Source organism: Chiroxiphia lanceolata, chromosome 21, assembly GCF_009829145.1.
Source record: "Chiroxiphia lanceolata isolate bChiLan1 chromosome 21, bChiLan1.pri, whole genome shotgun sequence".
In the NCBI taxonomy this organism is placed as follows: Eukaryota; Metazoa; Chordata; class Aves; order Passeriformes; family Pipridae; genus Chiroxiphia; species Chiroxiphia lanceolata.
In genome coordinates this window covers 8,207,369-8,219,407 of record NC_045657.1, presented here as the reverse complement: position 1 = coordinate 8,219,407, position 12,039 = coordinate 8,207,369, and the positions used below count along the sequence as shown (strand labels likewise).

The 12,039-nt window shown below is 45.0% G+C and overlaps 1 protein-coding gene across 2 annotated transcripts in view; it reads left to right on the top strand.

Annotated features, from left to right (window-relative positions):
• Positions 1 to 12,039, top strand: part of PAPPA (pappalysin 1) — a 181,723-nt gene that overhangs the window by 64,914 nt on the left and 104,770 nt on the right. For both annotated transcript variants that reach the window (XM_032708046.1, XM_032708045.1), the window contains exons 6-7: positions 2,842 to 2,963; positions 8,326 to 8,833. In XM_032708046.1, coding sequence (XP_032563937.1) covers positions 2,842 to 2,963; positions 8,326 to 8,833 — 630 coding nt within the window. The remainder of the gene's footprint in view (positions 1 to 2,841; positions 2,964 to 8,325; positions 8,834 to 12,039) is intronic.

Genomic DNA, 12,039 nt, shown 5'->3' with positions numbered 1-12,039 from the left:
TCATCCATTGACTGTTCTCCTGTTTGATATGCACAGTCAGATGTAAACAGTTATTGTAATAGGGCTCTGCAGCAAATTCTGCCTGGGCAGAAAACTTTGAATGCATCTTCTCTTCCAAGTTTTCATTGAGGTGACTGCATTAATTTCCATGAATCTGATGCTATCTCATTCTTAGCAAGCAAATATTTTGGTCAGTGTGGTGTCCCAGATTGAGATGACTGGGCTTGATAATCACTGGCTTAAACCTTGATGGAAAGTTTCAGTGCCTTAGAAGGGAGAGCACTGATTCTGAATTTCAAGTAAGCAGCTGCAATTTAGCCTAAAAACAGGCACTTTTTACCCAAAGCAGTGACAGATATTTAGTGGTTTTGAGTTGCCCACTGAACTGGTGCTGGCCCTGAAGGAAATTGTCTGTTTTTCACTAGTAATCTTTAGATTTGGAATCCACTTCACTGAAATATCATGCTGTAGGAATGAATTCCTCCTGTGCTCTGAACTTCATAAGCTGGAATTTCCCCAATACTTGGCTTATTAGAAAACAGAGAAGTCTAGATTTTCCATTACCCTGCACTTTGGGGAGTCATGTGCCCTGGTGTATAAGGTGGCAGATATGCTATCATTCCTAATTAATAGTGCTTTGAACCAATTTATGCTCATTTTTCCTTGTTGTCCATGGCTGCATAAGGTATAAAGGTCTGGCTTAGATTTTCATAAGCCAATAAATGTGATTCCATAATTAGGTTTGACATTCATGGCTGTTTGTAGGATTTGTGTGCAAGAGTCTGCAGACCAAAAACTTTAACCCAGGAGTCATCCCCTGTGTAAGTCCTTTCAGCCAGTGGAGTTACATCAGGGTTGAGTCTGGCTCCCAAATTGGAAAAGTAAAAAGAGAAAGTTTGCTCATAGCCTTTCCCACATGATGCTCCTTGTGATTTCTCTTACCTCCAAGTCCTCACTGGTAAAAGGAAATGTTTGTCCATAAGCCTACCATTTTTTTCCACCATGGCAGCCTGTGATGAAATTGTATAGCTGCTAATTTGAGTGAAAAGCAGTCCTAATTGTGGAAACTTGGCTTTCAGAGCCCTGTCCTCATCCAGGACCAAGTGCTAATGCAGGAGTCTCTTTGTACAGAAACTGAAAAGTTATTGTTGCAGGGACTTCTGTCCTGGCTAGTGGTGGATGTGTCTGAAAAACAACTGCACAACAATACTTCTACATCTTGATTTTTCAGTGCCTATTATTCTGGTTTCTTTTTTTTTTTTTTTTTGCATATATTATTCAGGCAAGTTGAGTTAGACACTTAAACCACTGCTAAATAGACAGCTGGGAAATGAAATAGGGAGGCAGTGTCATGCCAGTAGTGCAGGTGGGTGAATGGGACATGGAGAGAAGTTGCTCACAACACACCCAAATTTTTTCTTTAAGAGTGTTACAGATGACACAAGGAAGAAGAGGGCACTTTTGCCTCCCTCTTCTTTATTCTACCTTATTGTCACATTTAATTCTTCAGGTGTTTTCAGCAGGTGCATCTCTTTCTGCCTGAGACAGTCATTTGCTGTCTCTTTGTGGGGGTGGCCACACTGAAATGGGTATGAGTTTTACCACTGATTTCATTCCAAGTCCCATCTCTGACAATCCCTGCTTCTGCCTGATGAAGCCAACAGAAAGCTGACTTTCAAATAGATCCCTGTCAACAAATGGGAGATGTTAAGCTGTGGAGCCAGCTGAGGGTGTGCCATCCCTGCCACCGAAGGGAAAGGCGATGGCACAGTTGGTGAGCTCTGGGAGAGTGAATTTACAGTCCTGGTGTCCTCACTGAGGATCCAAAACAACTTCTGCCTGAGGATCACAGTGCCCTCTTCAAAGCAGCGCTGAAACAAATCATGCAGTGGTGGTTACGATGGCGAAAATTTGCATAGCTGATTGTAATAGTTGATATAAATTATCACAGTAATTGACTCAATCCCTACTTACTCGGGTCGTGTAGAGAGTACACTGTGTTACACACAAATTGTTTGCCTAAAACTTGTCCTTTCCTAGGTGCGTTTGATCATTAGGATAATTAATTTTTAACTTTCCTTTTTAGCAGGAAGTGTTACTTAAAGCAGAACAGTGAATTCTGAATAGTAAGCAGCTTACTGGGATGAATAGCCACACATTCTGGGTCAAACAAGGTTTCCAAATTTTGTGATCCCTGTTTCCCCTGCAAAAAAAAAAAAAAAAAAACAAAAAATCGACCTAAGGGCATATTCTATTCTGTATGTTCACCACCCACCCCTTTTCCAGGCTTATAATGATCAGGGCTGTGAGACACCTCCAAAAGCAGGTTCTTGAATACTTAGCAAAGCTGTGCTTCATAGAGCAGCTCTGTCTGATGGTTTCAGAGCCTGGGACTTCACCCTTTCCTCTAACCATCAGAATGCCCAAAGCCTTCACAATCTTAAAGGTACTCCAAGTTCAAGCAATAAATAAATCCATGATGGGAGCAGAAATAGATCTGAAATCTCCCGAGGCCAGTGTCTCTGCTCTAAACACTAAGCAGCATGTATTTTCTTTTGTGGGTGCAGAGGGGAAAAAAAATAAGAAAAAATATAGGTGAATGTGATTCCCCAGGTTGCTGTCATTTTGTGTTGGATGGAGGGCACACAAATGGTGTCTACAAGGGCTCTTAGCTTAAATCTGCAGAAGGTCAGCATCAGAAAACACTCTTTTCAGTGCCTTGAGAAAAAGAGGGTTAAGTGGACCTGAATTCTAAGTCTTATTGCTTTTAATATAGTTGAATAAGCAGCTCATTCAGCTGTTACTAAGTTGGTGTGTTTTCCTGTTTTCCTGGCCTCCTAGAGAAGTGGGATCAGCATGTGACCTGTGTGCGGAAGGAAGAGTCCTGGTGCAATATGCCTTCAGCGCCTCGTCCCCCATGCCCTGCGATCCCTCGGGGCACTGGAGCCCACGGGAGGCGGAAGGTGAGTCACAGAGCTGGGGGCAAAGACGTGGTGGGGGACAAGAAAGGCCAAAGTCAAAGGAGAGCCACAAAGGCAGTGGGAAAATTTGGGGGAGAGTGACTGATTATGCCGGCGTGTAACGTGAGCAAAATTCGAGGACAGAGAAACACCGTGCCCTGGGGTAATGCCATGGCTGAAATACCTGTGTTTTGGCCCCCGGGTCCTGCCCTTGCCCATGAATTAAGTGAATTCCGGGAGCTGAACATGAATTTCACAAAGCAGCAGAGTACCAAGAAATGCTGACTGTTCACATCTGTCGGACGAATTCCTCAGGGGAGCTGTTTGCTCCCTCTACTCCAACTCCAAAAGTGAAGAATTGTTATTTATTTGGGCCTGATTTTTGCTGCCTTTGCTTGTGGTGATTAGCAGAGAGCTGCAGCAGCAGCCAGGCTGAAAGGAGGTTGCCCTTTGGGCAAGTACTCTGCAGCAGGAATGCAGGTGACTATGTCAGGCCCTCTCTAGTTCCGGGTGTTTTGCAAGTCAGTCTTATTGCTTCTCTTCGAGTGTGTTGGAGGGAGAATGGTCTGCAGGGCTGGTTGTACAGTGTCATTAGATCTCCATCATTAACTCTCCTCCACGTGTACCTTCCGCTCCGTAAGTAGCTGGATGTGGTGGAGCATATTTAAGATTATACCAGGCAGAGGTCAGTCATCACAAATCATGGTTTGGAAAGAGCAGAGTATTATTTCAATCTATCCATCACGAGCTGTTCCTTTGGGAGCAGCACATTGCTGGCCCAGATTTCACTGTAAGCACAAAGGTGGGCTCATAGAGCCCCAAGACCAACCCCTGGATTTTGCAAGGTTGTCATACAAATACCTCCTTCTATTAAGGGCTTACTTGTCCTGCAGCTAGAGCGCGTGGGAGTTATTCTGCAAGGAAGATTATTTGTGATAATGTGGTGATACATTTAGTGCTGGCACCCAAGAGCCCTCCCTCGTCCCGAGGTCAGCACGTGCAGCGAGCTGGATCCCCACTGCTTGATGGGACAAATGTCCCCTGCCTCACACACCCATGTCCCAGGGTGGGGGCCCAGCAGAGGTTGTGTTTCACTCCAACTCAGCCCCCAGGTTTGAAATAAGTTGCCCAGAGAAACTGTGGCTGCCCCATCCCTGGAAGTGTCCAAGGCCCGGTTGGACGGGGCTTGGAGCAACCTGGGCTACTGGAAGGTGTCCCTGCCCATGGCAGGGGGTGGAACAAAAAGCTTTAAGGTCTCACCAACCCAAACCAGTCTGTGATTCCATGACATCCAAGGCCCAGGCTGCTGGGCACAGCTCAGAGCACACCTGCCCCTTGAGTGGATGCTCCATCCTGGGAAGCAGCGCTCCGGCTGCGAGTGTGACTGGATTATCCAGTAAACAGCACTAGTGAAGTTTGGGTGGCTTGCAGCAGTAGTTCAGGGTGGAAGGTGGAATTTCCACTTAGCCAAGCATTACAAGACTTTGAAACTTGGTTTCATTTGGAACAAAACTTGAAACTTTTGAAATTCTCCACGGAGGAAAATTAAAAACAAAAAGTGTTTGAGGCTGGTCAAAATGTTTTGTTTAGCTCATAGAATTGCTCTTTTGTGAACTTTGGTAAAATTATGACATTTGAAAATATACCTTTTTAGTATAGAATCTAGGGCAAAAGCAACTTTGAATATCAAAATGGAAAATTTTGATTCAAGGTGCAAAAGTGAAAATAATTCTTCCAAAAGTGTCTAAAAACAATGTTCCAATAGTGTTAGAACTTTCTTGCCATTTTCTCTTCCAGAATAAAATTTTGTCCAAATAAACCCAATTTTGCGAAGTGTTTTGATTTTGAGAGGACTGCATATTCCATTGAAATGTGCAGTTCCATCAAAATTTCTCCAACAGCCTTTGATTTGAAAAACTTGTAGATCTCACCCGTCTTGCCAGCGGCATCATTCCTAGAGAAACTAAGCTACTCTAAGATTTATTACTCAGTGGCATTTTGCATTTAATTTCCTCTCCTTGCAGAGTGTGCCTGCATGTTCTTAACTATGAAGGGTGCAGTCTGATCCTTATCTGCCTCATTCAATTGCTGTGGTGTCATTGCTCTGGAAAAAAAGAATAAAAAATTGGGAATCCTGTCCCCTTGTTGAGTTGTCTCCACTTTAGGGTGGAAAATACACCGAGTGTATGGTGTTTGTTGCTCTGTGATTTTCTGTTGTCACTGCCACACTCCCTGACATTCAGGATCTCTGCCTATTTGCACTCGGTCTGAGTTACAAATAGCACAGTTAGATCATTGTCTGGCTTCTTTAATTGTCTATCTATGAGTACCAAAGCCTGCAAGCTTTAATTTCACTTTCTGCAGGAGCTCATGGAACCTGGTTGGTCTGATCTCATGTTCCTGAGGTCTCACAGCACCAATACACTGCTACCCCAGGGAGCTGGTACCAGCAGTGCTGTGGGTCCTTCTCAGTGCCCTGCTTATTCCTGAGCATAGTTGGATCCAGCCCCCAGGCTGAGGGATTCTGTGGCCCTTTCTCAGCCAGTTGTGGCCCTTGCACGAGAGGCTGTTTGCTCCCTGGCAGTGGCTGTGGGAAGGCCCTGGAGATCCAGCAGTTCTGATTTACTCCTTACCTTCACCACAGAACTAGAAAGCTTTAACCTACCTGGATTCTCACCAGCAACACCTGCTGGATAAACAAACCTCACAGCACCTCCAGAAGTCGGTCAAAGGAATGTTTTATATAAGAAAGGTGATTTTGGCTCAAGCCCAGAACGTTCCTTTGCCTGCTGTGCAATATATGCATATATCAGTCAGTTCCTGCTGCCTGGCTCACTGCTGACTGAGAGAAGTGTGAGAATACAATTAAACCTGTTGCTGCCTTAGGCTGCTCTAGTGCCCTGCCTTTCCCAGGGGCCATTATTTCACTCGAGACTGATTCATTCTGTATTTGCAAGGGGAAATGTCTCAGCTGGACATTGGAGTCCCACAGGATGGTTCCTTTGTCTTGGCCACCCAAAATGTGGCAGGTGAGTTGCAGTTGTGACAGCAGCTACACCCTGAGGCACTGCAGATCCCAGCTCAGGCTCTGTCCATGTGCCAGGACAATGCCAGGACATTCATCCCAGCCACTGCACTGAACTACACGATGAAGGATTGACACGCAGGCTGTGGCTGTGGACAACATTTTGGGGAAAGACTCCCTCCTAACCTGCCACCCCTGCTCTCTAACCAGGAGACGGGGTTTGGCTTATCCTCACAAACCTCACATTCCTGTCATGATGTTTCTATGACTGACCTAGCTGACTATCTCATAAGCCAAAGGATTTTCAGAATCTGAGTGCAGAGGGGAAAAATAAATTCTACACAGTTTCTTTTTATATACAAATATTTGTAATTTTCAGAGTACTTATCCATCTCTAGAAATCCAGTTGCATGAAATAGGATTTTCATCCTTTTGCACAATTTAATGAATGTTTCTTACTCAGTTCTAAGTGTTTGATGATATTTAAGGAATAGTCTCTCTATCTCAACTTCATTGAGGTTTTCAGTGTATGAATGAATACATTCTGGCTCCCATTTTGGGGTAATGATCTGCTCTAAGCTCCCTGGAGGCTGAGTCCAATTCATGTATCTCCAGGGATCACACCCTGATCTACCCAAACGTGTAGGTTTGTTTGGTATTTAGGTCTTGCAGAGGCCCAAACGGATTTGCAGGATCCCAAACGGGTGCCATTTTTATACTGGGCTGTGAGCCATTAAGTCCATTTTCCTCTCTGTGAGATGGCAGTGGTGAGGCTCACAGATCTCTCCAAAGCCCTCTGAGATACTGGAGTTAAAAAACACCTTCTCAGGGCTGCAGTCAGGAGTTTGCTGAGAAAGTCAGGGGAGGGCTCAGCCGAGTACACACGGCCAGGAGTGATGGGAGATAACGGGAGCTGAGTGGGGCACTGGCTGCTCAGGGTGATGATACACAGGGCTCAGGAGCTTGCCAGGGGGAAAAACTCGAGACTCTGGCTTTCTTCAAACTGTATCTCTGCTGTGGTCCCTCCAGACGCTGAGCTCAGTGGCATTCCCACCACTCTGTGGCATGTGAGGAGGGAGGAGGGCTGTGGGGTGTGTGTGGGTGAGGGAGAAGCATTAAAAGTTGGGCATCTGCAGGGCAGTTGTGTTGGATCACAGGAGGGTTGCCTGAGATGCCAGGAAATCTATTCTGCACCTGGGTTCATTGGGTAGGAACAGGAGAATTCCCTGAGCTGTTTATCCTTGACAAAAGAGGTGCACTTCTAACACTTCATTGGATCACAGACAATAAGAATAACCTTCACACATTGCCCTTTTCTCTTGAAATTAGTAGTGATGTCCTGTTTGTCCATGTTTGCCCAGTGCTTTATAATGCTTTTTTCCTCAGCTGCAAACAGCTGTGCTCTCCTTTTTTTTCCCTCTGCCTTCTCCATTTCTCTCCTCTCCTCTCCTCTCCTTACCTTTCTTTATCTTTACTTTTCCCTTTCTTCTTTTCTGTATTTTGCTTCTCCCTGTCATGCTTGCTCCCTTTTTGGGTGATTATTTGGGAAGGAAGAGGGTATTTATAGCTCTCACTGGATTCTATTACCAACTGTTCCACCCGTCTGACCTCTCTGGATCTTGCAGTCCACGACTCCACGCCAAATTGTAATGTTACCATAGTATTTGGGAACCCAGCAAGCATTGTGGCTTTCATTAGTTTTTAGCACTACCTCCCATGTAGCTGAACACAGCCACCGGTGAGAAATGTGAAAGTACAAGTGCCTGTTGTTTCATAACAAGCTCAAAGAGACAGCTCAGACCTGTGCTCCTTGTGCCTCCAAAAACCAGTGTGTAGATGTCACAGGAGTTGCCCCTGAACAGCACAATGCAACAGCTTCTTGGAACCAACAAAAGCTCTATTCTTGTCTTTGTTAGAGAGGAAAGGATTGTATTTTGGAGTGAGAGTCGAGGGAATAAGCAGGAGGTGAACCAAAGGCAAAGTGACTCTGCTTATCAGGTAAATTACCAAGTGGAAGGGGTAGAAAATATCATTGTTTGGCACAGGGAAGGACACTGGAAATAGGAAATTCAGGGGCAAATGCACTGACACAGTGTGTGTTGCATGGTGTCCAGTCTAGCTGGGCACTTAAGCAGGGTTTGTGTCTCTCACCTGGCCAGGAGAGGCTGGTGTTATGCTCCTCCCCATGCTGGCCATGCCTGTTCTGCTCAAGTAAATAATCATTTTCCTGGGCAGATATGCTCTCCTGCCACCAGTCTGTCTTTTAAAACCGATGCCAATGACAACCCGTGTTCTCTAACTTCTTTTGTGCCCTCTCTCTGCTTCCTCCTTTCTTCCCAGGGCACCCTGATGTGGAGCAGCCTTGTAAATCCAGCGTCAGGACGTGGAGTCCCAACTCGGCAGTCAACCAACACACGGTGCCCCCAGCCTGTCCCGAGCCCCAGGGCTGCTACCTGCAGCTGGAGTTCCGTTATCCCCTGACTCCAGAGTCTCTCACAATCTGGGTGACATTTGTTTCCCCGGACTGGGACTCCAGTGGAGCAGTGAATGACATCAAGTTGCTCACCGTCAGCGGGAAGAACATTTCCCTGGGGCCGCAGAACGTCTTCTGCGACATCCCACTGACCATAAAGCTGGATGCAGGACGGGTGGGCGAGGAGGTGTATGGAATCCAGATCTACACCCTGGATGAGCACCTGGAAATTGATGCTGCCATGCTGAGCTCTGTCCCCCACAGCACGCTGTGTGCAGACTGCAAACCCATCCAGTACAAAGTGGTTCGGGACCCTCCCTTCCAGTCTGGATCTCCAGTTGTCATCTCAAACCTCAGCAGGAGATATGTTGACACGTAAGTAAACTGCTTTCCAGAGAGCTGGATCACCTTGTTCAGATCAAAACAGTTCCCTGTTCTTCTCATCCTGCTAATGTCCAGCTTTCCAAGTGGCTGTGAGGATGTTGAGCTAGACAGACATGCCAAGAGTTACCGAGACAGGATGTTCTCATAGTTTCTCTCTGAAACCAGGAGCATCACACTTGAGTGAATAGCCTGTGATTTCATGGATAGTTTTTGAGAAATTTCTGGGCTGGTTGTGCAGAGAGAGATCTGTAATTCAGGTTTTCCTTAACCAGAAAGGATATTGCAGTCTACCTAAGCCATGATACATTAAATGTTTAGGCTAACCTAACTGAGGACCTCTGGAGTAGCATGGTCATCATTTCCTTGGGAATCTTTTGAGAGTAATATTTTGATGGAGAAGGAGAGAGCAGGGCTTTCAGTGCCAAAGCACTAATTATCTGCTAAAGAAAGTGTGCAAAGAAATGCACTTGCACGTTCAGGTGTATAAATGTGTTTCAGCCACTTCTATTTTCTGCTTTTGAGTTGTGTCAGTGTGAGATTGTTCTGACATGGCAAACATGCCAAATGCCCTGGTTTGTTATAGGAAGTGAGTTTCATCCCAGACACAGTTACACTCATCTAGTCAAAGGATTGTTGAGTCAAAGGATGATTGTTGAGGAAAGCCCAACTTCAAAATATTTACTGATTTCAAGGAGACCCGTGATCTACCCATAGGCATTCTACAGTTAGGAAAACATCTTTGGCATAACATGATTCCCTGGAAGTGATTCATTCATCTGTGGGAACAACATGAAGCTCATTTGAGAAATGAACACCAGATAAAAGGAAACCTGCTAAGAAAACTGCACTCTGATTTAGAAAAGATGATCTAATTAGTACAGCTAATATCAAGGAAGCATACATCATTATGGTCTTCTAAAACATATTTAAATATAATAAAAATGATTAATTAACAATTCAGTAATCATGAGCTCCCATCCCTTTCACAGCCCAATTATACAGCTCAGAAGATGCAAATTGTCCCTATGGATTTAAAAACTCATGGTAACTAACAGTAATGAATCTAACAAAAACCCAGGACATCACTGAGGTTACTCATGTGCTGAAAGTTAAGCGTGTGCTTAAGTGCTTTCTTGGGTTGTAGCCTTGTTCAAACAATTGCTGGCACTCAGCATGAGATGGATATTGGCATATTGGAAATGTGGAAAACGGTGAATTTTCCCAAGGTTTTGCTGTGAAAGCATCTTTGCCTGAAACCTGGCCCACTCCAATTGGAAAATGGGACTGCTTTGGTTTGAAATATTTGCATACCTTAGCACAAGTTCCCACAGAAACAGGTCCAGTTTTGACTTCATAACACAATGTGAAAGAAAAAAAAAAAAGGCCCAAAACATAACTTGTATTCTGAGTTCTATTTCTTTGTCTTTTATTATGATTTTGTGGGTCACTTCTAGCTGAAGTGAAAGAGTGCTCTAAGAATTAAATCAGTAGCCTGGGATTAATGACAGTTTTCCTGGGGGTCTTTGAATAAATCCCATGGGGTAGCAGTACCCCTCTGTACGTCTCACCTAGTTACACAGCCAGCTAAAAATCAGATGCAACTTTTAAGCTAATCTTTCTGGGCTCTGCCTGAGATCAGTGGACAGAAATGGATGCTTCTGGAAGCTGGCACAACCAAACTCCCAACCAAATCCCAGCAAAACCCTCTAGTCTTGACAGGCTCAGCTCCTTTGTGTCTTACCTGGGACTACAGAGAAAATCCTGCCAGTGAGCTTTGACAGGACACTTGGAAAGCTGAGTTTCAGTCCCTGGGTGAGGAGGCAAATATGCAGGTTCTTAAGCACTTGTAGTTGGTTTTGAGGCTGTTTTGGCTGATTTACTGTGAGGGTGGTGAGGCCCTGGCACAGGTTGCCCAGAGAAGCTGTGGCTGCCCCTGGGACTTCTCAAGGCCAGGCTGGACAGGCTTGGAAGCAACCTGGTCTGATGGAAGTTGTCTCTGCTTATGGCAGGGGGTGGAATAAGATGATCTTTAAGGTTCCTTCCAACCCAAACCGTGTTGTGATTGTGTGATTCAAGACTTCTGCATATGTTTGAAATGTTGAGAAGTGGGATGATTTTTTTATCATAATACACATAGTGCACAGCACTGATCTGGATCCCCTGGGGATGGGGGGCCCTGCAGATTCAGAGGCTGCTGCTGGGCCCACACCTTGAGATGCAACAAATTCACTGAGACTCTACATGGGCTTGTGGTTATCTGATAGAGACAAAAGCAACATGAATTTTTCGTTAGCACCTTGTGCAAAGAGTAGCCACAGTCTTTATAAGTCCCTAAGCAGGAAGGAAGGGAAGATGCTTCAGGAAAGTCAGGGACAGAGATGTTAAGCCATGCTCCTACTTATATAAATGTGTAAAGGTGAAGGGAGTCTCTCTCAACCTGTTCACATCACCCTGTTTGTTGCATCCTGTACTGCTGCAGTTCAGCATATCTGTGCAGCCAGACTTTACAGCCCCTTTATCTCTCTGTAAACCCCAAGCCAGTCACCCCTCCTTTGTGCTTTTGCATGTTTTCCGTATTAAATAAAGTGACACCCCCACATGTTCTATGGAAGGTTATTTTGAAGGCAGTCTCATATCTTCACTCTTGCCTCCTCTGACCTTGATCTTCACTTTCTCTTTTTCTCCCAAAGAAAATATTTGCTTGCGCTGTTATCTGTGAGCAAGATCCTTTCCCCAGGTGTGGCGATGCTGAAAGAAAAATTAATTTCTCTTACCTTCTTCCTGTCAAAGAGAGGGAACTTCCTTTTAAGCTGAGAGGAGAGACAGCCTTTAATGGATAGCCCTTGCCTAGTCAGCACTGGGTGCTCCACAGAGGAGAGCAAATAACTAGAACAGTGGAAACATTTTATTAAGAAATGCAAAATAATGCCAGACCTTCTGTTCTCAAGCTGAATTTTAATCTGAGATCTTGGCTCAAGTCAAGGCTTAAACATCCATTTCTAAGGGACAGGACCTCAATTCCACTGAGTGTGATCAGCCAGAATTGCTGGTATCTGTGATACAAAATGAGAGACAGAGCCTAGGAAGAGAGGAGAAAGCTAAATAAATCAGTGGGGGGAAAAAGGAGGTCAGGCCAGGTGCAGCACAGAACTGCTGAGTCTTCACACCACAGCGAGTGATAAGGAAGGAGTCTCATC